Genomic DNA, 27,924 nt, shown 5'->3' on the forward strand with positions numbered 1-27,924 from the left:
GGGTTCAGGACTAGTATCACTAGCCCGAGGCTTCTTCAGTTCTTAGAACTCAGGAGGCCACCTGCTCCCACCACCACCACCAGCTCCAAGAACAGGCAGGATTGGCAGAATTATTCTCACTTTATTTCTGGAGACATTTAATCAGATGCAGTAACACTGATTCCAGGCAAGGGCAGGGGGCATGGGTACCCCTGAAGCAACCAGTATCCTGTGGCCCAAGGTGTCCCCCATCCCCAGACCTGGGATCCCCCTCAGTTATAGTTAAATAGAGAGAGGAAGATCTCCCCAGGGGGCTTTGCGGGGAGGGTCTGCCTCCTGCACCCACCCTCTCCACGCAGAGGAGTCTGAGCACAAGCTATTTACAGTATTCACATCCACTGTACCCCACCAAACCAAGGCAAATACTACAGGTGGCCCCTCCCCAAGGGAAGAGGCCAGAGAGGCTGTGAGTGTATGTGTGTGTATGGGGGAGAGGGGATGTCTGCGCGTGCGAGCACACAAATGCACTGAGGGGCAGATCTGGCTCCAGCCAAAAAGACATCAGTCTATAAGGTGCAGATTAAAAACAACAGAGAGGACCCACCCCCAGGGGCCCAGGCCACTTCCAACTTTGCTCTGTCTTTTTCTCCTCCAGACATCCTGGTAGGTGATGCAGAGGAGCCCTTACAGCTGTGCCCGGATCCAAGGCAAATCCTCTTAAAGGACTTCTGGGGAAAAAGGGGAAAGGAAACAGTCAGGGCAAACAGCACTCAAACCCAGATAGCTGGGGGTCTTCAAGGCGGAGCAGGAGAGGGGGCCTGGCAGAGCCAGAAGAGAAGGCAGGGCTAGGGAGTACAGGGAAGGCTGCTGGGAGGAACAGAGCTAGGTCCAGGAATCAGGAGACCTACCTGTGACCTGCGGAGACTGCACCACAGCTTTCTTGAGGAAGGCTTCTGCCTCTGCAAAGGGCAGGAGTGCCTCTGGTGTTCGGCTCAGACTCTTGTCCCCAGAGGGTCCCTTGGGGGAGAAGCCATTCTCCTGGTGTGCTGGGAGAGGCTGCAGGCCATTCACCAGGGACCCTGGCAACTCCTTGCTTGGGAGACTGTGGATGCAGAGGCCAAGGCTCAGCAGCTCACCTCCCGGGAAAGCCCAGGCTACCCCGCAGCTCCAGCTGCAGTCTGCCTCCCTGCTCTGGGACCCTGGGATTGGAAGCTGGTACCTCCACTGAGGCTCCTGTGGGGTGGGCTCCTCTTTCTGCACAGCCTCCTTCTGCAGCCCTGGGGGCCGAGCCTCCACAGCTTTCACAGGTTCTGTCACAGGGAAAGAGGCGCCATCAGCCAAGGGCTGGCAAGAGAGGTGAGGATGGAGGAGGAGGGTGGCAAAGGGAAGGGAGGTGAGGGGAACGGGGCTTTACCTGGGCTGGAACCGTTGGCGTTGGCCTCCTTGCTGTCCTGCTTCTGCTTTGAAGAGGAAGAGCAGTCAGGCTCAAGGGACAGCCGGTCCCATCCACTTAGGACTGAGTTCTGCCCTCCCCTTGCCCGGGCCGCAGCGGCCTCCCCGACAGCCCCGCTCTCCTTGGCCGTAGATGCCTTTCCGCAGCCTCCTTTTCCCACCCCGGCCCCCACGCCCAGCACTGCCCTTCGGGGAAATTCTGACCTTGGTTTCAGAAACTTCTGACTTCCGAGTCCTCTTCATGATCTCCTCCAGACGCTGTTTGGAGGCCGCATATCAGTTAGTCTCGAGCTCCGCCCCTAATCCTAAACCTCCCACCAGTCAGCCCCGGCCTTGTGGTCTTAGGGCCTCCCAGTTCATAGCAGCCCTCTCCAGGACAGGAGCTGGAATCTGCCCCAGCGCTTTTCCGTCCCACCCGCTCTAAGCCCAGGCCCCGCCCACCTGGCCGCCCTGCCCAGGCCCGCCCACCAATCCCAGCCCACGTCCGCACACCTTTCTGCGCTCTTGCCGCTCCTGCTCCTGCTGCTGGAAGTGCTTTTCCCGCTCCAGACGCTGCCGCTCCGCCTCTTCCCGCGACCGAGCTTCGGCCTCCTCTTTCTGCCAAAGACCCCCATGAGCGTGGGGCACCTGACTCCAGCCTTCCCGGCCCGCGGCGCCCGCGCCCAGCCGCCTCCCGCCCGCCCGCCGGGGGCACCTGCTTCTGCAGCCGCTCCTGCTCCTCCTGCTCGGCCTGCGCCTTCTCTCGTGCCTCCTGCTCCTCCCGCCTCCGGGCCTCCGCCTCCCGCTCCGCCCGGGCCTCGGCCTCCCGCGCCAGCTGCTCCTCTCGCATTCGCCTGGGGGACGGAGCAAACGGCTCAGGCTCGGACTCTGCTTCTTCTCCAGCGCCCACCAGGGCCCCCTCAGTCCCCGAGGCGCACTCACTTGTCTCTTTCTGCCTGCAGCCTCCGCTCCTGCTCCTCGCGCTCCCGCTGCTCCCGGGCCTGGCGCCGCTTCTCAGCCAGGAGCCGAGTGGCTTCTTCTCTGTCTGTGGTGCCGGCCATTGGTTTGCTAGGGGTCACCGGGGGAGCAGGGGCTGGGGGTGAGGTCAAGACAGCAGCGTCTGGAGGGGGATCCGGGACCAGGCGTCAGTCAGCACACCCACGCAGGCACCGCCAGCATCCCTTCCTGCCGTCAGCTCCCAGCGGCCTGTGTTGTGGGCCTGGGACTGCTGAGGGCAGGAGTCTCCTTCTTCCATGTCCCACTCCCAGTCCTCAGGCATCTCTGGCGGCCCACATCCCCACGCAGGAGAAGCTGGCTTCTCTGGCTAGGCTCACCCCTCCCCTCTCTTCATGCGTACCTGCAGGGGTCTCCGCGGGGGGCTGCTCCTTCTGGGGCGGGGATGGGGTGGGCGAGGGCGCCGGAGAAGGTGCCGGTGAGGCTGGGGCTGCTGGCTCCTTCTCGTCACTGGCCCTGAACTTGCTCTGGCTCTTGTCCTCGGGCCCTGCGGCGCTGGGGCTCTCCTTTGCCTCCTCCTTCCTCCGAACCCGCCCTTTGGGGGATGCAGTGGTGCCTCGCGGGGACGGTGGCTTTGGAGGCAGAGTGTGGCCTGGCCCTGGGCTGGGGCAGGGGGAGGCAGGCCTGTGCCAGGATGTGGAGGGAGAGGATGGCCGGGCCTTGGATTTGGGGCTAAGAGAAAAGGGGAAAGGGAAGAGTTAGGAGACACACACACCCACACGCTGAGAACTTGTCCCTTCCTCTGGGAGGTGCCCCCTCCTCCAGCCTACATCAGCACCGCTCCCCCTTGCTCTCACAGAAACGCACCATTCCCTTTTAGATTATATACCCCAGTTTGTAATGACATATGTTTCTGTGGGATTGACTATTGTCTGTGCCCCACCAATAGCCTGTAAGTTTAATAAGACAAAAAAACCACGCCAGGGTTAGCTCAGCAACGTGTCCTCAGCACCATGAGTGCTACCTGTAAGGTCCATTCATTCAGCAGGTTTTGTTGTTTTTAAGACAGAATCTGGCTGTCCCCCAGGCTGGAGTGCAGTGGCATGATCATACCTAGCTCACTGCAGCCTCGACCTCCTGGGCTCAAACAATCCTCCCCTTGGCCTCCCAAAGTGCTGGGATTACAGGCGTGAGGCACTACTCTTGCCTTCAGTAGGCATTCACGGAGTGGTTACCAGGTGCCAGGCACTGTTTTAGATGATGCGGTACTTCAGTAACCAAAATACTTAAAAAAAAGAAAAAGAGGCCGGGCGCGGTGGCTCAAGCCTGTAATCCCAGCACTTTGGGAGGCCGAGATGGGCGGATCACGAGGTCAGGAGATCGAGACCATCCTGGCTAACACGGTGAAACCCCGTCTCTACTAAAAAATACAAAAAACTAGCCGGGCGAGGTGGCGGGCGCCTGTAGTCCCAGCTACTCGGGAGGCTGAGGCAGGAGAATGGCGTAAACCCGGGAGGCGGAGCTTGCAGTGAGCCGAGATCGCGCCACTGCACTCCAGCCTGGGTGACAGAGCCAGACTCCGTCTCAAAAAAAAAAAAAAAAAAAAAAAGGAAAAAAAGAAAACAATTTAAAAAAATGGAGGCTGGGCGAGGTGGCTCACACTCACACGTGTAATCCCAGCACTTTGGGAGGCCGAGACAGGTGGATCACCTGAGCTCAGGAGTTCGAGATAAGCCTGCACAACGTGGTGAAACCTCCCTCTACCAAAAAACACAAAAAATTAGCTGGGTGTGGTGGCGCGCCTGTAGTCCCAGCCACTTGGAAGGCTGAGGTGGGAGGATAGCTTGAGCCCGGGAGGTCGAGGCTGCAGTAAGCCGAGACTGTGCTGCTGCACTCCAGCCTGGGTGACAGAGGGAGACCCTGTCTCAAACAAACAAAAAAACAGAGAGAACTTTGCCCTCAAGGAAATTGCATTCTAGAGGTGGGATGCCCAATAAATATTTGTGAGTGATGAATAAATGACCCGGTGAGGGGCAGGGTCCCTCGCACCGCCCGCGCCCACCTGAGCTCTGAGGTGGCGCTGGCGGAGAGGCGGGTGCGCGGTGAGGCGGGCAGCGACTGGCGCTTCTTGAGGCTGCGCTCCCGGGCTAGTGCACTCTTCTCCTTCTCGTTTTCCCGCTCCTTGTCCTTCTTCTCCTTTTTCTGCACCTGGCAGGGAAGAAGGAACGGAAGAGGAGAGTAGAGGTCAGCAGCGCCCGCGTTCCCCAGTTCCAGGCTGCCTGTCCCACCTGCGCGACCGCTCGAACCAGTCGAGCCACTCACCGGCGAGGCCTCCGGCCGGCGGCGCACCGGAGCGGGGCTGCCCCCGGCGCTGGGCTTGCGGCGCTCCCCGCGCTCACCGGCGGGGGCGCAGCGGTGCACGCTTCGGGGGGCGCTGCACGGCGTCAGAGGGCTGGCGGAGGCCGAGCGCGGGCACACCGGCACGGCTGCAGAGGGATGAGTGCGGTCGGGTTGCGGCCCGCGCGCCAGGATGGCCCCTGCCCGGCCCCACGTAGGGCCTCTCCCAGGGTCGCAGCCCCTACCCTGGTCCCGGCCGTTGCGGGGCAGTGTGACCGCGCTGCGACTCCGAGCAAGGAAGGAGAGGGTGGGCGTCATCAGACGATCCACGATGCTGCTCTCCCATGCGCTCAGCTGCAGGCTGCGATCTGGGGGTAGAAGGCCAGGCGAAGCCGGTCACTGTGGGGGCCGCAGGAGGCAGGGAGAGGCATGGGGGCAGACCAGGCACCATCCCCATGCCAAGGCCAAGGCTGCTCACCCGGGAGGCCTCTCCCCACAATCACACCGGGGCCACACTTGTCCTCCCTACGATCTGGACTTCCACTGCAGACCCAGGCAACCAGACACTTCCCAGGGCAACATCCTGCATCAGATGAGGGTCCCTGCCTACAACGGTCCCCAGGTGAAAGGGCCCTGAACCGTGCATATAGGAAGGAGCCATCCAGGATTGGAAGAAGACCCAATTGCCCTCTGCCATGTCCCAGTGTAAGGTCTTGCCCCTCCTGCTCTCAGAGGGCTGACCCAGCTGAAGCTGTCCCATGGATTTGGGACAGTGAGGGTCGTTGTGCTCCTGTGACCCAGCTTTTAGCAGTCCTGTGCCAAGGAGAGGCTGCTAGGGTGCCTGCCTGCCCTAGGCCACCCTGCTCTGTCCCCTCAGCTGCTGGGCTATTTTTAAGCCTCAGTCAGGTGGGGTTGGTACAGCAGCTGATTTGGTTGCTAGGCAACAAAGCAACCAAACAAATGCAAGAGAAACTTATAAATAACTCCCACCATGGCTCCTTCACATATGAGCACCAGGGCATGGTGGGAATGCAGGGGCTATGCCACCTTGGTTGCCTCAACTCTGGAACCAGCCAAGCCCATGGTTGGGGCTCTGAAGGCAGAGAGGGCAGGATTGCATGGGCCCTTTAGGGTAGAGCCAGAATGAGGGACCCCTCCACCCCACAGCACCCAGGCCAGTCTGACACATGGGGACAATGCCACCTGGCTAAGGTTGGCCAGGCCAGCTGGCTGTGGTTGCAGAAAAGGCTGCCTGCCTGTCCCCACCCCCAGCCACCACCTCCAACTTGCTCTTGAGGCCCCTGCCAGACTTCCTGCCCTCTGAGGCATTGTGCTTTGTCTCCCTTCTCCTCTCCTACAGGGCAACCTCTGTCCTCAGGGTCCAGACCCATATGCCGGCTCCCCCGAGGGGCACAGAGCCCTGGGTAAGGTAGAGTGGGGATGGGGACCTGGAGTATGTGAGGGCTCCAGGGACCTGGTGTTCTTGCTGAGCTCTGGAGGAAACTTGGTGGGAGCTACAAGGGGCTCTGGAGGGGGAAGGGCTGGGCCTTCTCTTACTTCTACTGGGGGAGTTCCAGAGCGTGGCAGAGGACTTTGAGAGCCGCTTGTTGATTATAGAGTCCACGTGTTTGGGCAGGTTAACTGCCGACACGGAGCACCTGCTCCCACCTGGAGGGGAAAAGACACGGCATTAGGGCCGGGCCAGGCAGGAGCCAGTGGGGGGCACCGAGGCCTTCCATGCAGGATGCTCCAAGGGCAGGGTGGGAGAGGGAGGAGTGGGCAGGCTAGGATGAGGAGCAGGAGGCAGCCTTGGCCCTGGGAGAGGGAGGGTGGCAGGTAGGTGACCAGAGACAACCTGGCTTGGGGGAGCCGACGGAGAAGAAACAAAGGGGGGAGATGAGTAAAACTAGAGAAACTACAGCTTTCCTGGCCAGACCAAGGAAGCCATTCCTTATGGCTGGGTACTGCAACCTCCCCATAACCCCCCAGCACTGGCACTTGCTGACACTGCCCAGCCAACGCGTTACGGATACAACACCCATGTACTGGGATAAATGCAAAAACGCTCCTAAACAGGACCTACACAGTCACAGTCACTTGCACAAATCCACGTATTCATCCAGAATCACAAAAAGACATGCAGATACAGGCATATAGAGTGGCAGATACTTTGGCATGCACACATGTGTGCAGACATGCACAGGGACAGAGACACAAACACTAACAGATAGTGTGTCAGACCCAGATGCACACAAGCCACAAACACATCGAAGCAACCTCATCATGACATTTGTAGCAGCTCACATTTGTTGATGCTTACCATGTGCCAGGTACTGTGTGGGGCACCACACACATGTGACCTCATTTGATCCTTCAAACATCTATCTACCACCTCAGGGGCAAGTAGTAGCATTATCCCCAGTTTATAGATGAAGAAAGTGAGACTTCAAGAAGTTAAAGGTCGCGCTGCAAGTGCCAGAGCTGGAACCCAAGTCTGTCTTGACTTAGGAGCCCTCACTGAGGTACACAAGGCCACAAACACGCCAAGGCAAACATATATTAAGACACACAATGCACGGGTCCAGGAGCACATACACCGAAGATACACAGCTAGAAATACTGAAACTTGCCATTGCATAAAGACATCCAAGCACAGTGGTACATACATGCCAGCAAAGAATCAGACCAAAATCCATGGTGGCCCTACGTGGAGAAAACTCAGAGACAAAAATCTACCTTCTGAGACAAGGAGTGACAGTTTCTTTAAGATCCAGTGTCTGTAGGGCATTAAAGTCTTTTATGTATCAACAACTAATAATAATTGACAGGCGCAAAGAAGGCTAATCCTAAAATGACAGAGGTTTGAAGAGCAAACCAAATGGAGAGAATCCTTCTCTGATTTGATAGTGGAAGTCCTTGGAAAGGGACAGTTTGGCTTACGGACCATTCTAGAAGACACAAGTCACATAAAGCAAGGCACACCTGCTGCAGGGAGCCACCAGCTCTTTGTAGGGAAGTTGTTCCCTTCCTTTACTTGCCATCCCAGCCTTGCCCACCCACTCCCCAGCCCCTCCAGCCTACTCACTGGTCTTATGTCCTGGAGAGCTGTGGTGCAGGGCTCCTGCCCAGGACCAGCGCTGCTGCCGGATTTCGGCCCATGTCTTCTTCACTGACCGTTGGATGGCTGCTTCATAGCGCTCCTGGGGGAAGGTGGGGAGAAGAGAGATGTGGACTGAAAACATTCATTGAATTTGGGATAGAGGCCCTTCTTCCTCCTGTGTCAATGCCTCCCCCACTCCCTTCCCTCTGAGTCTTTTCCTGACTCATTGCAGGTATCCAAGGTTACTAAATCCTTGCTATGATTAAGGACCAAGATCCCTTTCGACTTGTTCTTGGGGAGCTTTTCACTGTTCTTGAGTCATTTCCTGAGTGTATGAGTTGCTTCTCTGATGATTTGGTGGGACTCTCCCTACCTGGGGCTCCCAGGCAAGGCCGTATCTCAGGCACTGAGGGTCCTGACCTTGGGGCTATGTGTTCCCTCTAGCCTGAGGCCCCCCAGGTAGGGCCAGGTGGCCATTTCCTTCATTTCCTCACCAGCACTCAAGCTAGGGCTTTACCCACATGACAGAGCTAGGCACGCTCACACAGACGCATACCTGCAGACACACAAACAGACGCATGGGGCACACGGACGAACACAGGTACTGACAGTAAACAGTTACAGGGGCCTACAGTGGCACATTCAGAAGCAAATGTACCTGCAGTTGCATAGGTCCCCAGATATTCTAACACAGGGACACAACTGTAGATGTGAACACAAATAGGACCACGTAGACACAGATAATGCAGAGCCGTGAACATGGATATGCATACACACTGCACCAGTATGCAGACAGTGAGCACACGTGTACACGGATTCATGGAGACCCATGCCGCACCTTGTTTTTCTCGAGCTTCTGCCGCTGCCGTTCCTCCAGGGCTGCACGACGTTGCTCGGCTTTAAGACGTTGCTCCTCCAGCCGGCGCCGGCGCTCCTGGAGCTGCTTCTCCCGCAGCGCCTTGGCCTTCTCCTCCTTCTCCAGCCACACTGCCTTCTTGGCCGCTGTGGACAAAGGAGCCCAGTGGCATGTGAAGGGTTCTGCAGCAGGCCTGGGCCAAGGACATTTCCTCCAAGTGGCCAGCCCTGCTACCCACATCCTGGGTGGGTTTTTCTCCTGCCTGCTTAGGTGGAGCTTTCAGTCTGAGACAACCCCCTCAAACTGAGAGGCTTACTGAAGACAGGACGCAGGAGAGGCCTATTTCTCCTCCATTGGCCTTATGGGCTCTCAGGATTGAAGGAGAAATGAATGCTTTAGTGCAAGATCCCCATCTGACTTGGGGGGCTACCAGACAGAGGTCCACATACTGTGATTAAGAGCATGCATGAGATCTGGGGTGACAGGAGGCTTCTGGGTCTGAATCTCAGCTACTGTACTAGCTGTGTGGCTTAAGCAAATGATTTCATCTCTCTGAGCCTCTGTTTCCTCCTCAAAATGGGTTGAGGATTAAATTAGATAATGCGTGTCCTGCTCTTAGCGCAGTGCACATAATTAAGTGTTGCAGAAGTGTTGGTATTATTATTATTATTTTTTTGAGACGGAGTTTCGCTCTTGTTGCCCAGGCTGGAGTGCATTGGCGCAATCTCGGCTCACCACAACCTCCGCCTCCCAGGTTCAAGTGATTCTTCTATCTCAGCCTACTGAGTAGCTGGGATTACAGGGATGTGCCACCATGCCCGGCTAATTTTTTATATTTTTAGTAGAGACGGGGTTTCTTCATGCTTGGTTCGCCCGCCTCGGCCTCCCAAAGTGCTGGGATTACAGGCGTGAGCCACTGCACCCAGCCTGTTGGTGTTATTATTAGGATGCTGATCATGATGATGAAGATGATGATGAGACTTCCTGCGCACTCACCCAGGTACTTGGCCCGCTCTTCTCGCCGCTCCTTTGCCAGCTTGTGTCTCTCTCCTGCCTTCTTCACCTCTGAGCAGAGGGAACAAGAACAGACAGGTCAAAAGGCTGTCCCCAAAGAGGAGTCAGCCTCAGATCCCTCCCTCTGGGCCTCACCCCATCCTTTCCTCATCTCCTCTAGGGCAAACAGGACTCTTTCAGTTGGCATGATCCAGGGCCAGGACCCTGAGCCAAGGGGTTTAGGCCCAGGCCGGGATCATTACACACACCTTGCTTGGTGGGAGGGCTGTCAGAGGCTGGCACTGCTGTTGGAGATGGCTGGCTGCTCCTTCCAGGAGGTCTGGCATCCCGTGGGCCCGTGGCTGGTGGGGTGGGTCCTCTGCTCTTTGCTTCAGAGGAAGGGGACTCTTCCTGCACGGGGGCTGGCCTAGGCCCGACCTGCCCTGAGAGGCTCTCTGGTTCCAGTGGAAGCTGCTTAGAGCTAGTGGCATTCTTCATGGCAGGTGGGGTGTCCGGGGGAGTGTCAGGGACCACGGCTGACATCGGTGGTGGTGGGGGGGAAGGGTCACCTTCTGGAGAAGGTCTTGGCTCTGGGGGGGTCCTGGCGACCACAACTGAAAGACCAACACAAGAGAGGAGAGAGGTCAGATTGCACATCTGTGCCATCAGCTCAATATGTGGCCCTCTCCCTTGTTCAACTGACTTCTTCATTCACGTGTGTTTGAGTTATTTCTATGTGCCAGGCCCTGTTCCAGATACTCATGATATAATAGTGAGAAAATAGCCATGATCCCTGCCTCTGTGGCGCTTACCCTCTAGTAGGGCAGACAGACAAATAGCTAGGCAACTACAGTAGAGAATAAATACTATGTCTGGGGCAGCACAGCAGAGATGGTTAACCTACATGGGGAGGGCTTGCTGAAGAAGTAACAACCAAGCTGAGATCCGAAGGATAAGCTGGAGTCAGCAAAACGAGGAGGAGAGATCTTGGCAGAGAAGAGTATATGCGAAGGGGCAGAATGGAGCAGGGTGTGTTGGAAAAGCTAAGAACAAGCTTGCAGCACTTATTGAGACACCAAACGCACCGATTTGTTTCCATGTCTGCCTCCCTCTCCTTTCTGCTTTATCTCTGGGTGACTGTGCCCAACCCAAGGTCTGTTCACAGAGGGTGCCAGTGCTGGGAACATGGGACTGACCAAGAGGAAGGACGTAAGTATGGGCTGTAGTGGGATGCTTTGTTGTGAAGATTCCCACTGGCAACAAGCTACCCCAAATTTGTGCTTTTAACATATGACTATTGTAGGAACCCTGTAAAAGACATCGAAGTGAAGGAAGGGAGCCACACAATTTGACATATACACATGTGGGGCCATTGAGAGACAGGCCTGAGAGTCAGTCAGATGAGGATGGGAAGGGAGGGCTTGCTTCCCCAGCAGACAACCATGGACAAGCCAGCCAACCTCTCTCAGCCTCAGGTTTTTTTGTTTTGTTTTGTTTCCCCCCAAGTCCGCTTGCTGCTAGGGAATTTTTAAGGGTCTAGTTAGTTCCTTTAAGTCCCTTTTTCTTAATTTTTATTTATTTTTATTGCTGGAGTGCAGTGGTATGATCTCGGCTCACTGCAAGCTCCGCCTCCCAGGTTCACGCCATTCTCCTGCCTCAGCCTCCCGAGTAACTGGGACTACAGGCTCCCGCCACAATGCCCGGCTAATTTTTTGTATTTTTAGTAGAGATAGGGTTTCACCGTGTTAGCCAGGATGGTCTCGATCTCCTGACTTCGTGATCTGCCCGCCTCAGGCTCCCAAAGTGCTGGGATTACAGGCGTGAGTCACTGTGCCTGGCCAATTTTTACTTTTTAAGAGATAGGGTCTTGCGGCCGGGCTTGGTGGCTCAAGCCTGTAATCCCAGCACTTTGGGAGGCCGAGACGGGCGGATCACGAGGTCAGGAGATCGAGACCATCCTGGCTAACACGGTGAAACCCCGTCTCTACTAAAAATACAAAAGACTAGACGGCGAGGTGGCGGGCACCTGTAGTCCCAGCTACTCGGGAGGCTGAGGCAGGAGAATGGCGTAAACCTGGGAGGCGGAGCTTGCAGTGAGCTGAGATCCGGCCACTGTACTCCAACCTGGGCGGCAGAGCAAGACTCCGTCTCAAAAAAAAAAAAAAAAAAAAAGAAAGAGATAGGGTCTTGCTATGTTGCCCAGGCTGGATTCAAACTCCTGAGTTCAAGACATCCTTTTGCCTCAGTCTCCCAAGTAGCTGGGATTACAGGTACCTACCACTATGCCTGGCTCAGCCTCAGTTTTGATATCTGTAAAACAGGGATAATAAGCCAAGCTAGTAGGGAATGTCAGCAAAGTGCCTGGCACTATCCACATGCCAGCAAACAGCACTCCCTGTTGGTCTGATGAAGCCTCCTGGTCTCCCAAACAGAAGTTTCTGTATATTGAGTCCTGGTGCCATCTGCTGCTACCATCCAGGCACTGAGGAGATCAATGGGAACACAGCTACCAACTTGGGCTTAGGAAGCAGGGCCAGCATCTGTGGGAAGCTTCATCTAAGGAAACGTTTTTCATTCTTTTCTTTTTTTTTTCCGAGATGGAGTCTCACTCTGTCGCCCAGGCTAGAGTGCAGTGGCGCAATCTTGGCTCACTGCAAGCTCCACCTCCTGGGTTCATGCCATTCTCCTGCCTCAGCCTCCCAAGTAGGTGGGACTACAGGCGCCCGCCACCACGCCTGGCTAATTTTTTGTATTTTTAGTAGAGATAGCATTTCACTTGGTTGGCCAGGATGGTCTTGATCTCCTGGCCTCATGATCCACCCGACTCAGCCTCCCAAAGTTCTGGGATTACAGGCGTGAGCCACCGCGCCCGGCTTTTTTTTTTTTTTTCAAGACAGAACCCTGCTGTGTTGCTCAGGCTAGAGTGCAGTGGCATGATCTTGGCTCACTGCAACCTCTGCCTTCCAAGTTCAAGTGATTATCCTGCCTCAGCCTCCCGAGTAGCTGGGATTACAAGTGCCTGCCACCACGCCCAGCTAATTTTTGTATTTTTAGTGGAGATGGGGCTTCACCATGTTGGCCAGGCTGGTCTCGAACCCCCGACCTCAGGTGATCTGCCCGCCTCGACCTCCCAAAGTGCTGGGATTACAGGCGTGAGCCACCGTGGCCAGCCTCATAATTTTTATACGCATTAGTTCTTTTTTTTTTGAGTCAAATTCTCACTCTGTTGCCCAGGTTGGAGTGCAATGGTGTGATCTCCGCCCACTGCAACTTCTGCCTCCCAGGCTCAAGTAATTCTTGTGCCTCAGCCTCCTGAGTAGCTGGGATTACAGGCATGAACCACCATACCTGGCCAATTTTTGTATTTTTAGTAGAGATGGGTTTGTGCCATGTTGGCCAGGCTGGTCTCGAACTCCTGGCCTCAAATGATCTGCCCACCTCAGCCTCCCAAAGTGCTGGGATTACAGGTGTGAGTCACTGCGCCTGGCCTTATATGTTATTAGTTGTTTTTTTTTTTTTTTTTTTTGAGACGGAGTCTCGCTTTGTCACCCAGGCTGGAGTGCAGTGGCACCATCTCGGCTCACTGCAAGCTCCGCCTCCTGGGTTCACGCCATTCTCCTGCCTCAGCCTCCAAGTAGCTGGGACTACAGGCACGCACCACCATGCCCGGCTACTTTTTTGGATTTTTAGTAGAGACGGGGTTTCACTGTGTTAGCCAGGATGGTCTCGATCTCCTGACCTCGTGATCCACCCGCCTCGGCCTCCCAAAGTGCTGGGATTACAGGCGTGAGCCACCGCGCCTGGCTTATGTTATTAGTTTTAATCCTCACTGACAGTATGAGGGAATAGGTGTTATGCAATAAATTATCTGAGGCTCACACTGTTTTTCCCTCATTCCTTCCCACCCAGCTTTCTGGGCTCCAGGCAAGAGCCCCAGCTGAGGCCCTGTCTCCCCCATTACCCCTCCAACTCCACCAACTCTGAGGCACCATGACAAGACCCATCTTTTCCCATACCAGCAGGAGACGGCTGCCTGGTCACTGCTAATCTATTTCCCAGCCAGCTGCAAACTCCTTTACCAATTCCAATAGTCAACAAAACCAGTTACTCACCCTAGTGAGTGCTTACTATTCACTAACAGTGATGCATCCTGTGTCCTCACAACTCTGAGAGGCAGAGACTTTTAATCCCCATTATACAAGTGAGGCAACCAAGGCCCAACCTGCTAATTGATCCGCACAGAGTCATACAACTAGTATGTGGCAGAGTTGGCATTTTTTTTTTTTTTTAGATGGAGTCTCACTCTGTTGCCAGGTTGAAGTGCAGTGGCGCGCTCTCAGCTCACTGCAACCTCCGCCTCCCAGGTTCAAGCGATTCTCTTGCCTCAGCCTCCAGAGTAGCTGGGACAACAGGCATGCACCACCACACCCAGCTAATTTTTGTATTTTTAGTAGAGATGGGGTTTCACCATGTTGGCCAGTCTGGTCTCCCTCTCTTGACCTCGTGATCCGCCCATCTCAGCCTCACAAAGTGCTGGGATTGCAGGCGTGAGCCACCGCGCCCGGCCCAGAATTGGGATTTGAACTCAGGACTGTTTGAAGCCAAAGCCTGGGTGAGTAAGTATGAAGCTTGAAGGTTGAGGGTGAGGCCTGTTTATTGCATTCTCCAATCACCTGTGCGTGCTGCAGGTGTTGCAAGGAAAACTGGTAGGCAGGTGTTTGTCTACACCTAGGCAAATCACACCCACCAGGCAAGACAGTCAGTGAGTCCCCAGCTAGGTCCCGACTTGCCATGTGAAGGGAGGCTGGGAGGAGGTAGAGGAGTGAGGTTTGGAAGAACCTGCACCCAGCCATCAGATGCAGTGGAGCAGAAAGGTCATAGGCTTCAGAGTCGGACAGGCCTGACTGAGGACCTCGTCTCCAGGTGAACCTTGGGCAAGCCCTGAGCCTGTGTAACCACAGTTCTCTCATGGAGTTGTTGGTACACATAGGGAGTTGGTACAGATGGGTATGTCATTGGTGGCACCTGGCAGGGGCTTGGTAAGCAGCACCTGCCCTGAAGAATATATCCACATCTCCCCATCTCTGCCAGGAGGAAATGCTTCGGCCAGGCCTTACCCCCACTGCTGTGCAACACTGCACTTCTCAAGGACCTCCATGCTGCTAAATCCAACAGGCAGTTTCCAGCCCTCATCTTCCTTGGCCACTATGCAGCTGCATCTGCCACCGTTGATTTCTGACTGCTCCTTGAAACACTGTCTTTGCCTGGCTTTGAAGACAGCACATTCTCTTCGTTTTCCTTCTACCTTGCTGACTGTCACTTCTTAGTCATCTGTGCTGATCCTGCCTGAACTTCCCAACCTCTCAGCACTGGAGTGCCCTAGGGCTGAGTGGAGGACCTCATTTCTTTTCTGTCGACACACACTCCCTTGGTGACCTCATCCAGACTAACATTTAAATACCATCACTGCTGACGACAACCAAATTTGTGTCTCTAGCCCAGGCCTCTCCCTTGAGGTCTAGTTTCACTCCTGCAACTCCCTGCTTGATACCCCTGGGTGTCTCACAGATGCCAATTTAACACATCCCAAACGGAGCCCCTGCTCTTCCCCCAAAAGCCTACTTCTCCCCATTTCCCCCATCTCAGTTAATGGCAACTACATCACACCCCGTGTGTCATCTCTCAGGAAATCCTTCTGCCTTTATCTTCAAAACAGATCTCAAATCTAATCACTTCTCACTGTCTCCACTTCTATCACTTGGGTCAGAGCTACTACCAGCTCTGATAAAAGATTCCCTGCTCCAGTCTTTGTTTCCCCTGGGTCTTTTCTCAACACAGTAGCCAGAGTGATTCTGTTTAAAAATAAGTCAGATTAGCCGGGCGCGGTGGCTCATGCCTGTAATCCCCGCACTTTGGGAGGCTGAGGCAGGCGGATCATGAGGTCAGGAGATAGAGACCATCCTGGCCAACACGGTGAAACCCCAACTCTACTAAATATACAAAAAATTAGCCAGGCGTGGTGGCGGGCGCCTGTAGTCCCAGCTACTTGGGAGGCTGAGGCAGGAGAACTGCTTGAACCCAGGAGGTGGAGCTTGCGGTGAGCGGAGATCGTGCCACTGCACTCCAGCCTGGGCGACACAGCAAGACTTTGTCTCAAAAAAAAAAAAAAAAAAAAAAAGATCACATTACTCCTCTGACAAAATCCTGCAAAGACTCCTGGTCTGAGCGGAAGAAAAAGCCAAAGTCATCACATTAGCCTATCAAGGACTCCCCAGGATCCTGACCTCTTTTTTTTTTATTTTTGAGACGGAGTCTCGCTCTGTCGCCCAGGCTGTAGTGCAGTGGCCAGATCTCAGCTCACTGCAAGCTCCGCCTCCCGGGTTTACACCATTCTCCTGCCTCAGCCTCCCGAGTAGCTGGGACTACAGGCGCCTGCCACCTCGCCCGGCTAGTTTTTTATATTTTTTAGTAGAGACGGGGTTTCACTGTGTTAGCCAGGATGGTCTCGATCTCCTGACCTCGTGATCCGCCCGTCTCGGCCTCCCAAAGTGCTGGGATTACAGGCTTGAGCCATCGCGCCCAGCAGATCCTGACCTCTTTGACCTTCTCTCCTCTTCTCCCCCTGCTCAAGTTTTCAGTCACTGTCCCTTAAGGGTGTTGGGGAGGTTTCCGCCTCAGGGCTTTGCACTGAGGAAACAGTATTTCCTCAGTGGCTGTTTCTCTGCCTTGAATTATCTGCCCCCAGATTCTGCGTGCCTCATTCCCTCCCCTCCTTCAGGTCTTTACTTTGATGTCACTTTTGAATGGAGTATTCCCTTAGCCCCTATTTAAAACTACAAACTGGGCTGGGTGCGGTGGCTCATGTCTGTAATCCCAGCACCTCAGGAGGCCAAGACAGGTGGATCACCTGAGGTCAGGAGTTCGAAACCAGCCTGGTAAACATGGCAAAACCCTATCTCTACTAAAAAATACAAAAATTAGCTGGATGTGGTAGCATGTACCTGTAATCCTAGCTACTTGGGAGGCTGACGCTGGTGAATCACTTGAACCCAAGAGGCGGAGGTTGCAGTGAGCCGAGATCCTGCCACTACACTCCAGCCTGAGCGACAGAGTGAGACTCTGTCTCAAAAAAAAAAAAAAGCTACAAACTGCAGGCCTGGTATGGTGGCTTATGCCTGTAATCCCAACACTTTGGGAGACCGAGACAGGAGGATCCCTTAAGGCCAGGAGTTTGACATCAGCCTGGACAACACAGTGAGATTCCATCTCTAAAAAAATGTTTTTAATTACCCAGGCGTCATGACGTGTTGAAATAGAGATTGAGGTTACAGTGAACTATGATCATGGTGCTGTACTCCAGCCTGGGTGACAAAGCAAAACCCTGTCTCTAAAAAAAAAGAAAAAAGAAAAATTTTAAATAAAATTAAATAAAGGTCAGGCAAGGTGGCTCACACCTGTAATCCCAGCAATTTGGGAGGCCAAGGTGAGAGGATCACTTAAGGCCAGGAGCTTGAGAACAGCCTAGGCAACACAGCGAGACCCTATCTCAACGAAAAAGTAAAAAACAGCTGGGCATGGTGGTGCACACCTGTAGTCTCAGCTACTCGGGAGGCTAAGGCAGGAGGATACCTTGAGCCCAGGAGTTTGAGGCTACAGTAAGCGATGATTGTACCACTGTACTCCAGCTTGGGCAACAGAGTAAGATGCTGTCTCAGAAAAAGAAAAAAAAATAAAACTACAAACTGCAGTTGAAGTCTCCCTCCCAGCTCCAACTGTAGATTTTTCTTTCCAAGGCTTCTTTTTCTCCATAGGCATTAACACCATTTTGTTTTGTTTTTTGTTTTTTGAGACGGAGTCTTGCTCTGTCACCCGGGCTGGAGTGCAGTGGCCGGATCTCAGCTCACTGCAAGCTCTGCCTCCCGGGTTTATGCCATTCTCCTGCCTCAGCCTCCCAAGTAGCTGGGACTACAGGCGCCCGCCACCTCGCCCGGCTAGTTTTTTTGTATTTTTTAGTAGAGACGGGGTTTCACCATGTTAGCCAGGATGGTCTCGATCTCCTGACCTTGTGATCCGCCTGTCTCGGCCTCCCAAAGTGCTGGGATTACAGGCTTGAGCCACCGCGCCCGGCCGGCATTAACACCATTTTAACAGTCTCCCACTGCTACAATATAATCTCTATGAGGGCACAAATTTTTGCCTATTTTGTTAGCTGGTCTATCTCTAGGGCCAACAGAGCCTGGCATATAGGTGCTCCGTAACCATCTGCTGAAGGAAGAAATGAATGAACTCCACCCAGGCTGATACCGTCACCACCATCATCGCTCTCACCTGGATGACTACAAAGTCCTCTCACTGCTCGCCTGTACCCATTCCCACTGTCTGCTCCACTGAGCAGCCACAGCAAATACAAATCTGATCATGGTACTCTTTGCCACTTGAAACTTGCCAGTGGCTTCCTCTTCTTGAACTCACCCTACTAGTCCAGTATAGTCTGAAGTCCCTGACTCCCTCCCCTTGCTTCTTGGATCTCCTACCCTGCTCCCCGCTTGCTCTCTGAACTCCATCCACACTGACCTTCCTTTAATGCTGATGACCATCCACACTGCCTCCTGCCACAGGGCCTTTGCACATACTCTCCCTATTTTCTTAGCTAACTCCTATTTGCCCTTCATATGTTAGTTCAGTCATCACTTACTCATGGAAGCTTTCCTTGGCTTCTCTGATTAGGATAAATTCCCTTGTTTTATATAGCCATGGCCTCATGTACCTCTGCAACACTGTCACTGTTATGATTTTAAACTTCCTTGCATGGTTTTTTCCTTATCGTCAGCCTCCTCCTAGAAGGTGAGGGAGACCCACAAGAGCTGGCCATCTCTACTTTGCTCACTGCCTCATCGCCAGCAGCTACCACAGTGCCAAGTACATGGAGACAGTCATAAAATAGTTGAATAAACAGTACAGCACAAATAAAGTGCTATACTATGAGGCTGCCCTAGCCTAAAGCAAGTGCATATAGAAGATTTTTACTTTAATAAAGAGTAGATCCAGGCTGGGTGCAGTGGCTCATGCCTGTAATCCCAGCACTTTGGGAGGCCAAGGCGAGCAGATTGTTTGAGCCCAGGAGTTCAGAGGCAGTCTGGGCAAATGGCAAAACCCCATGTCTGCTAAAAATACAAAAATTAGCTGGGCGTGGTTGTGCACACGTGTGGTCCCAGCTACTTGGGAGGCTGAGAGAAGGATCCCTTGAACCCAGAGGTGGAGGCCGCAGTGATCTGAGATTGCACCACTGCACTCCAGCCTGGGTGACAGAATCAGACCCTGTCTCAAAAAAAAAAAAAAAAAAGTATAGATCTATGTGGCAACTTATTGCAAAAAGATAAACATTTGAAGAGAAGCAAAACAACTCCATCTCAATAGTGTTTGGACAGCTTCCTGGACTAAGCCACACAGGTAGAAGTTAATAAAAATAATAATGAGTGTTTACTCCAGCAGCTCAACAAGAAAAACCTCTCAAGAGGCAAACAAGAAGTTTGGAACTCCTCTTGTGACCTGGCACACTGTTGACCCTGAATACAAATATTTTCTTCACAATTATGCCAACCCTGATGAAATGTCATTGGGACAGTGTTATGTGGAGCAAATCACATTAAGCCAATTAACTCCTTGGTTAGTTATCTATACAGTACGGTTAATCTATATATGATCATTCTCGTTTTTAACCATCAAATATGATCCTTCGGCTACTTAATTTTATCTTATTTTTGGTCTATGCCAGATTGTGAGGTTTTGCCACTGTCGGTTTTATTTTGCTACACTAATATCTACCAGAAGTATTTGTTAAGAACGAGATAAGAGACAAATAATTTGTATTTATTTCTTGGAACAAAGAGCATTAGTGGGGCAAAGGTGCAGTGGTGGGTTGCACTGTAGGGTCAAAAAGTCCTGTCTTCCTAAGAGCCCCAAGAAGGGCTGTGCCTGGGGTCTGCAGAAAGATCAGGGCCAGGCCGGGCGCGGTGGCTCAAGCCTGTAATCCCAGCACTTTGGGAGGCCGAGATGGGCGGATCACGAGGTCAGGAGATCGAGACCATCCTGGCTGACACGGTGAAACCCTGTCTCTACTAAAAAATACAAAAAACTAGCCGGGCGAGGTGGCGGGCGCCTGTAGTCCCAGCTACTTGGGAGGCTGAGGCAGGAGAATGGCGTGAACCCGGGAGGCGGAGCTTGCAGTGAGCTGAGATCCGGCCACTGCACTCCAGCCTGGGTGGCAGAGCGAGACTCCGTCTCAAAAAAAAAAAAAAAAAAAAAAAAAAAGAAAGAAAGATCAGGGCCAAGTCCCTCAGAGAGACTCTCACATGTCTCAGAATACTAACACCCCATCTCCATCCTCTGGGAGCTGGCAGTCCTTTCCTTTTGTCTCTCCCTCCTCCCACCCCAACAACTCTTGCTGGGCCAAATATTCCTCTCACAACACTGATAACTCAGTCTAGCTATTCTGTTTGCCTGCCACCCCCTGCCCCATCAGTGTGAGAGCTTATCAAGAGAAGAAACTCAGTCTTAGTCCTTTTTGCAGCCCCAGAGTCTTATACAGGACCTGTCTGGCACAGAGTGGGAGTTCTGTGTCTGTTTAATGAATGTCCGATGGGTGGGTGGGTGGCTGGGCATGTAGATGTGTGGGTGGGGGTACTGTAGAAAGCTACCTAGCTAGTGTGTATTTAGACCCTCAAGCTGCTCCAAAGTTTAGTCTCTCTAAACACTAAATGTCATGTTCATCTCAGAGCCTGCATGTCCCCAGCCAGTTTCCAGGCCCAAACTAATTTACTGAAGCTCTAACATGAACCAAGCACTTTCCCTTATCTCATGTGATTCTGATGACAATCCTAAAAGGATAGTTCTATGATGGCCCCCATTTCACAGGTGAGATAACTCACTTAGACAGATTAAGTGGATTGTGCATGTCAGTGTCAGAGGTAGGATTTGAATCCAGAGTTGTCTGATGACAAAACCCTCAAAACCCTTATGTCATGCTATTTCTGGTGGGCGGGTCACATCACCCCGCCCTGAAGCTCCTGCGTGTTCTCTGAAGAAGGAAGTGATTCCGTGGTTCCCCCAGGGAGACTTCCCCTACAAAAGTCAAGGGTGCAGGTGGGGCAAGCAGGCACTGAGCTCAGAGCACAGGAATGTAGGGAAGGCAGGCTCCTGCCCAGGCTGGCTCCCAGGAGGCTGGAAGTGAGGTGGGGGAGAGCAGCCCACCTCCAAGGGCAGCGCAAGGGAGTGCCTGGGTGAGGGCTGGTTGTGGGGTGGGGGGTGCACAGACAGCACCTCAGGCAGGAAGCATGGGAGAGGCATGAGGCCGAGAGAAGACAGAACAGAGATCAGCACCTCTAGCAAGAGCCCTCCTGGCCCTCACACAGATTCCTAGGTGACAACACTAGAGCAGGTGAAGACAGAGAGGCAGGCAGAGGGCAGAGACACACGGGGAGACAGACATGCGCACACAACAGAGACAGACACCAGACAATGTAAACAGGGCCTGCACAATGGCAAGAGACAAGACACATTCTTCTCTCTCTCTCTCTCTCACACACACACACACTCTCACACACACACACTCACACACACATACATACACACACACATGCAGAGGAAACAGACTTAGTGGGATTCAAAACTCTACACAGGTCAGGCCGGGCGCGGTGGCTCACGCCTGTAATCCCAGCACTTTGGGAGGCTGAGGTGGACGGATCACGAGGTCAGGAGATCAAGACCATCCTGGCTAACACGGTGAAACCCTGTCTCTACTAAAAAATACAAAAAATTAGCCGGGCGTGGTGGTGGGCGCCTGTAGTCCCAGCTACTCGGGAGGCTGAGGCAGGAGAATGGCGTGAACCCGGGAGGCGGAGCTTGCAGTAAGCGGAGATCGCGCCACTGCACCCCAGCCTGGGCGACAGAGCGAGACTCCATCTCAAAAACAAGAAAAACAAAAAAACCAAAAAACCAAACAACAACAACAAACAAAAAACTCTACACATATCTGAGACACACAGACATACCCACACAAGTACAGGGCCAGGTACCTCCTCTAAGGCACAGACAAAGCCTCAGAGACACATACAGCACACAGAAACACAAAGTCCCCGGAATATGTATACCACATCTCCAGGTCACTTCTGCTCCTTCTGAGCAAATTATTTCCCTGGGCCCAGAGAAAGTCCAATTAACAAGAGTAACAGCTAATGCTTTTGTCAGGCACAGCTAAATACGTTAAACTCATTAGTTCATTTAATCTTTGCCACAATCCTATGAGGTAGATATTATTACCCCATTTTACAAACGAGGAAACAGACTCAGAGATTAAGACACTTGCTTAAGCTCCACAGCTAGTGAGTAGCAAGGCTGGGGTTTGCACCCGATCAGCGTGACTGTCTTTACTCTGCCTGCATCCCAGTGGGGACAGCCTCCTGGGTTTCCTCTCCTGGAGAGATCTGGGCGGGGAGAATAGGAGGTCGGTAGAAAGGACAACTCTGGGGAATGCCGAATTGTGGGACCGGGAAAGGAGGTACCCTTAGGGGCAGCATTATCCCTGGCCTGGACAGAGCTAAGCCGGTTCCGAGAGGGAGTGCCCTGGCGGGGGGCAGCCTGCTCCAGCAGTTGGGCAGTGGGGCACTGGGACCAGGCCACCGGCTTCTGGGGGTGATAAAGCCGGGAACCCAACTGAGACTACAGATCTGAAGGAGCTCTCTGGCCCGGCTGGCGGCCATTGTTCCCAGCCTCCAATCAGGAGCACCCACTTCCTGTTATTTTAGGCGGCAGGAAATGACCCCATCCCGCAGCCTGGGCCCCACCACATCCCTCCCTCAGCCCCAGCAGGGCTGCCGAGGCGCTGAAGACAGAGGCCCAACCTCAGGCCAAGGCCTGGAGATGCCCCTCAGCTGGACTATTACCACTACCTGGGTCCAGGGCCTTCCTCCTGGTTCAACTGCTTAGGCTTCAACCTAGCAGGCTTCCCAGAGGACCCAGGACTCTGCTGGGGCTACCTCTGCCTGCCAGAGAAAAGATTATGGGGTCCCCAAGATCAAGATGCCCACACAGGCCAGTCATGGGAGGGAAGCAGGCCAGACCTTGTCACTGGCTGGCTTAGCCATAATTCAGCTTAGAGGTTTGGGGCACAGACTTCAGAGTCAGACGGATTTGAGTTCAAATCCTGCCTCTGCCAGTTGCTAGCTGTATGAATTTAGGCAAGTGACTTCAGGCAAGTGACTTCATCTTCCTGAGTCTCATCTGTAAAATGGGGATAATGCTAGTCCCTACTCATGGGACTGTGGTGAGGAACAAATGAGACAATGCCCGTGACATGCTGAGCATTGTGCCTGGCACAGAGAAGGCCCTTAATGAGTAGGAGATAATAAGTCAGAGATAATTAATGGGAAATAACTTGGTTCACCAGGGAGTCTCTAGCTGGCTCACATCATCTCTTACAACTGCTGAGGAGCGCTAGTAAGGGCAGCAATACCATGTTCCCTACGCCCTACCAGGCTCTCTGCTCCCCTCAGGGCAGAGCTGCAGCTGAGAAGTGGTGGAGGAAACACTGAAGGCTGTGCCCCTGGGTGCCAGGCAGAGCTACCACCAGCCAACAAAGCTGCATTATCTGGGCCTGGCTAGTTGGCTCCCTTACTAGCCCCAAGGCCCAGCAGGGACCTAAGGACGTGGGTCCTAGCTGCCTGTGGCCTAACTTCCAGCCTGGGTCAGACGTGAGACCTGACCTGATGGCCCTCAAGTATGGCCATTCTAGTCTGGACTCGGCTTTCAGTCCCTTCCCTCAGCCCTTGCCCACTAGCCTGTTGGGAAAGGGGACCTGCGTTGGCCTAGTGTCCCTTCTACCTCATTTGCATATGCATGACTGCACATTAGGGGCCCATTAGAGGCCTCATTATTGGGCCCACCAGCCCAAGAAGGGACTAGGAAGCCGTCATTGGGAGGTGCCAGCCAGCTGGCTGCTGGATGTATGGCCAAAGCCCCCTGTGCCAGTCTTACCAATGTCTATTTGTCCTTTCAGATCCATCTCAAATGCTGCCTCCTCCGTGAAGCCTTCCATAAGCACAGCCCACTGCACACTATCACCGTTATACCTGGTTCCCTGCAGTGAACACATCTGCCTCCCTGGCCAGGTTAAGACCTCCCCAAGGGTCAAAACTCCATCTGATTCACTTCTCTGCCATCCACATAGACTGCACTGAGCTGGCATACGGTGGGGCATCAGCATGGGTGTGCTAGATAGCCGGCTGCACCTGTTTCTTGGGTCTTCTCTCCTATTCCCAGTGTCCCACTTCAGGTATGGGGCTCCTCTGATCCCTGGATACACCCTAGCTCATGTCTGCCTAGAACTCCCCTCTCCCCTGCCTTCTTGTCCTATACTTACCTCCTATAATTCTAATCAATCACATCTCAGGCTTCTGACGGAATTAAAAATAACAACAAAAAACAAATAGCTAGGCCAGGCATGGTGGCTCATGCCTGTAATCCCCACACTTTGGGAGGTCAAGGAGGGAAGATCACGAGGTCAGGAGTTAGAGACCAGCCTGGCCAACATGGCGAAACCCCATCTCTAGTAAAAATACAAAAATTAGCCGGGTGCGGAGGCAGGCGCCTGTAATCCCAGCTACTCGGGAGGCTGAGGCAGGAGAATCGCTTGAACCCGGGAGGCGGAGGTTGCAAAGAGCCGAGATCGTGCCACTGCACTCCAGCCTGGGTGACAAGAGCAAGACTCTGTCTCAAAATAAATAAATCAATAAATAACAAATAGCTAGCACTTACTGAGCACTAACTATGTGCCAGGACCTAGCCTAAGTTTTTCTGTGTTCATCTAATTTAATGATGCCAATGTCTCTATGAGATAATTTCTAGCATTATTCTCATTTTACAGATGGGCAAACTTAAGACTTAGGTTAAGCAACTTACTGAGATCACACAGAGGTAAGTTACAAAGTGGAGACTTAAACTGTTTGATTCCAGAATCTACGCTCTTAAACAAATTGACTCCCAATTCCTGCTCCCACCCTCCTCTATATTTCATACCTCCCTGCTGGCACCGGTTGCCGGAGCATAACCACAATAATGGTAATAACACTTTATTGCAGGTGTCTGGTGTCTGCGTGCCAGATTCCTTGAGTTACATCATCTCTAACCCTCACATTAACCCCACAAGATTGACAATACTGCCCCTATTTTCCAGGGGCAGAAACCGTGGCTCCAGGAGGTAAGTCACTTGCTCCAATCCAGTAGCCGGTACATGGCTAACTGGGATTTCCATCCAGGTTTTCTGACCTGAAAGTGGGCCCCACACTTGTCCTCTACCCCATGCCACCCTCTGTTACTGCTCAGTGTCCAAGTGTAAAAAGGAACTCAAAGGGAGCAGGGATCGTGTCACATGCTCTCGGAGTGTCAGGCCCATGCCTTAGACTATCACAGGGCACATGCTGTGAGCACATTTACTCCCACAAAGCCCCATAGAGGACTCCTGTCACCTTTGACTATTCTGTGTGGGGAACCGCCACTATCCTGATCCAGGTTCTCATGTGACTCCATCTAGATCCCTGTGTATAGAAGAGTCCTCCCAATGCAGGAAGCCTATATGCAGTCCCCCCACCGGCCCCTGACCCAGCCCTCCCCCTCAACCCAGCCTCCCCACTGCCCCCGGAGAGCCAAGCATCTCACCCATGCTCTCATATTCAGTCTAGGCATCCTACCCAAGTATCCTAATTATAAAGTAGCCACAGCTCAAGCTCTCTGTATCCCAGTCACCACCCCCATTCAGGCCCCCAACTATACACCAACTATATACCAGAGGCCCTCAGGTGCAGAGGGCCAGTAAGCTGAGGTTGGATTCAGGCTGGGCCTCCCTGGGTGTCCCCTCTCAGGCTCAGTCAAACCGGGACAGACCCAGCCACCCTTGTTTCCAGCCCAGCCTACAAGCCTCCTGAAACCCACCAGTCTGATGGTAGCCTCCCCTCCGCATTCTCCCAGATTCCATACCCAGACAGTCCCCTAGAAGCATCCTTGCTGGCATGGGGAGGAGCCCATCCACAGCCCATCAGCCCTACCTTATCCTGGGCTTTCTCCGCACCCACACACTGTTTCATCCTGGGCCCACACCCCAAGGGACAGGGAGGTGACAGGATTAGGCTCAGGACTCCATGGGGGTGTGGGGATGGAGCCACCTCCCCCCTGAGTCAATGGGAACAGAACTTGGGTCCTCAGTAATCATGTTCTTCCCTCCCCTTCCAGGAAGAAAGAGAAATCGCCTCCTTCCAAAACCAAGCCCAACCAGAAACCTGTCCCCACCCCCTCATCAGCTGCTCCCAGATCCGAATGGGATTTGCAGAAGTCCTGAGCACTGGTGGTTGGTGGGGTGAGCGGTGCGGGGGGAGCTTTGGTGGTCTGAGGTGTGGGCAGAAAGAGAAAAAGAGTAAGCGGGGAGGTCTCAAAGCCTCAGGTTGGGGAATGATGTGGCAGGTCCAGGGAGTGCCGGCTTGGAGCCTTTACCTCATTCTCTAGTGAGAGATTCCGGCCCAGAGAGGCTGGGAAGGAGGGCAGGCAGGAGAAGCAGATTTACTTCTGTCCCCCTCCTCCCCGAATCGGGCTGGGTGGGCTCCAGAGTGGGCCTGGCTGCAGGGGAGGCGGCCCACTCCCCAGCTCCCGCCCTCGCCCCAAACAATGCCGCCTCCCCCTCCCCCTCGCCTTTATCCGGCGGGTTACTTGGCAGCCGCGGCTAGAGACCTCCCTCTCCCCTCCCCTCCCTGCTTTCCCCTCCCCGCCGGCCCGCAGCAGCAACAGGCCCTTTGCGCGGCAGCTGGACGGATGGGGTGGGGGCGAGGTCTGGGCCAGGGTGTGAGGGTACGGGCACTAAGGCCGAGGCGTCGGTATGCAGGGCCCAGGCCTGAGAATCTGGACCCCCGACACACTCAGGCTGGGGTCACATGTGCCACGGGGGATGGGGAAGGGGACGGAAGCCCTAGCTCGGTAGAAGAGGATCTTCAGGGCCCGGGGTGGATCGGGAAGGGATGTGGGGGCGGGGAAGCTGAGATGGCACTAAGCTGGGGCAGAAGGGTCACCCCAGCAACTCCCGCGCGGGGTCCCCGCGGTTCCCGACGCCCGATGCGTCCGGCACCCGGGGTGGGGGCGGGGGCAGCTGTCAGAGGATGCATCGGGAGCCGCCGCCGCCGCAGCCTTTATTTTTAAACTACCAAGTGGTCAGAGGGCGCGGCGGCAGAGGGGTCCCCGCCCAGCCGGCCGGCCTCATCCTCGGCCGCCCCGCAGCCCCTCCATCTACCCCCATCTCGCCTCCGCTTGGCTCCCGGCATACCTGGGGGTGCGCCCGCCCCCAGCTCCGCACGCGGGCCGCTCTCCATGGCTGCGGCGTCACTGGGGGTCTCGGGGTCTCAGCGGCGGCGGCGGCGGCGGCCAGCGGCCAGGACAGGGGTCCCGCGGCGCATCACGCCCGGCCCGGCAAGCAACAACTCGGAGGCGGGGGCGCTCCGGGGAAGGTCGAGGCAGGTGGCCCGCGAGGCTCGGAGGTGCCGGTTGCCCAGGGTCTCTCGGCTGCGGCCGCGATCCCGTTCCCTGCCCGGCGCCGGCCCAGTCCCGGCCTCGGTCCAACCCTATTGTACCGCCCGGGCTGGGCCTGGCCTCTCGCTGGCGCGTACCAAGTTCGACGCGGGGGAGTCCGCCCCAGCAGCGCCCCGGGACCCAGCCCCGCGCGCCCGCGCCGTCCGCGCCGCCCCCGCCCCGGAGCCCCGCGCCCGCAGCCTTCCGGCGCCTCTTCCACGGCCACGGCCGAGCGGGCGCCACGGCTCCAGGAGTTCGCCGCGCCAGATGCCTCCCCCTGCGTCCGCGCCTTGGTACGCGCCGCAGCGCCAGAGGACTATGTAGGGAGCGCTCGGGTGACTCACCCGCCGCGGGGACTGGGGGAGAGGGGGAGCAGGGCTGGGACTCCCTTTTCCCACCCTGGAGTTTGGGGGCTCTGGCGCTGGGGCTGAGAGGGCAGCTTCGAGTCCAAATTCTTTCTCAAACCCACCTAAACCAAAGCGGCCCTGGGGACGTCGGGAGGCATGAAGGAGAGTCACAAGGAGGCCCCTGAAAGGGCTTCGCTTTCTCTCCCCTGCTGATGGCTGGGCTGGGGAGAGGTCCTGGAGCCTTGCTGCCGCCCTTGCTCCGGCATCCTGGGCTTGTGTCTTCCCTGCTCCTCTAGGGTAATTACAGCCCTGCGCAGCTGCCTTAC

General features: G+C 54.6%; 1 protein-coding gene across 20 annotated transcripts; it reads right to left on the reverse strand.

The window, feature by feature from the left end:
• Positions 1 to 101: 101 nt before the first annotated feature.
• Positions 102 to 27,903, reverse strand: MAP7D1 (MAP7 domain containing 1). Of its 20 annotated transcripts, none has more exons than XM_074012237.1 (18): positions 27,721 to 27,903; positions 9,920 to 10,264; positions 9,654 to 9,722; positions 8,640 to 8,803; positions 7,787 to 7,901; positions 6,259 to 6,369; positions 4,947 to 5,069; positions 4,687 to 4,850; positions 4,427 to 4,572; positions 2,768 to 3,096; positions 2,353 to 2,530; positions 2,126 to 2,264; positions 1,924 to 2,028; positions 1,636 to 1,689; positions 1,394 to 1,436; positions 1,199 to 1,289; positions 888 to 1,081; positions 102 to 707 (listed from the first exon to the last, which is right to left on the reverse strand). In XM_074012237.1, the coding sequence occupies exons 2-18, from the start codon at positions 10,191 to 10,193 to the stop codon at positions 697 to 699; spliced, it is 2,310 nt and encodes a 769-aa protein (XP_073868338.1). In that variant the 5' UTR covers positions 10,194 to 10,264; positions 27,721 to 27,903; the 3' UTR covers positions 102 to 696. The 20 variants fall into 20 exon arrangements, with proteins under 20 accessions (XP_073868338.1, XP_073868322.1, XP_073868317.1 ...); XM_074012221.1 differs by lacking the exon at positions 27,721 to 27,903 and adding an exon at positions 27,010 to 27,300 and having other exon boundaries at positions 2,353 to 2,503; XM_074012216.1 differs by lacking the exon at positions 27,721 to 27,903 and adding an exon at positions 27,010 to 27,300 and having other exon boundaries at positions 1,394 to 1,439; positions 2,353 to 2,503.
• Positions 27,904 to 27,924: the final 21 nt, after the last annotated feature.

This window comes from Macaca fascicularis, chromosome 1, assembly GCF_037993035.2.
Source record: "Macaca fascicularis isolate 582-1 chromosome 1, T2T-MFA8v1.1".
Lineage (NCBI taxonomy): Eukaryota > Metazoa > Chordata > Mammalia > Primates > Cercopithecidae > Macaca > Macaca fascicularis.

Bases quoted from the DNA above. Each gene is read 5' to 3' on its own strand.
- MAP7D1 (XM_005543968.4), bottom strand. From the start codon at position 27,055: ATGGAGAGCGGCCCGCGTGCGGAGCTGGGGGCGGGCGCACCCCCAG. The intron at 2,029-2,125 runs GTGCCCCCGGCG...GGTCTTTGGCAG, and splicing joins AGGAGCGGCTGCAGAAGCAG to AAAGAGGAGGCCGAAGCTCG. The intron at 1,290-1,393 runs GTAAAGCCCCGT...TCCCTGTGACAG, and splicing joins CGCCAACGGTTCCAGCCCAG to AACCTGTGAAAGCTGTGGAG.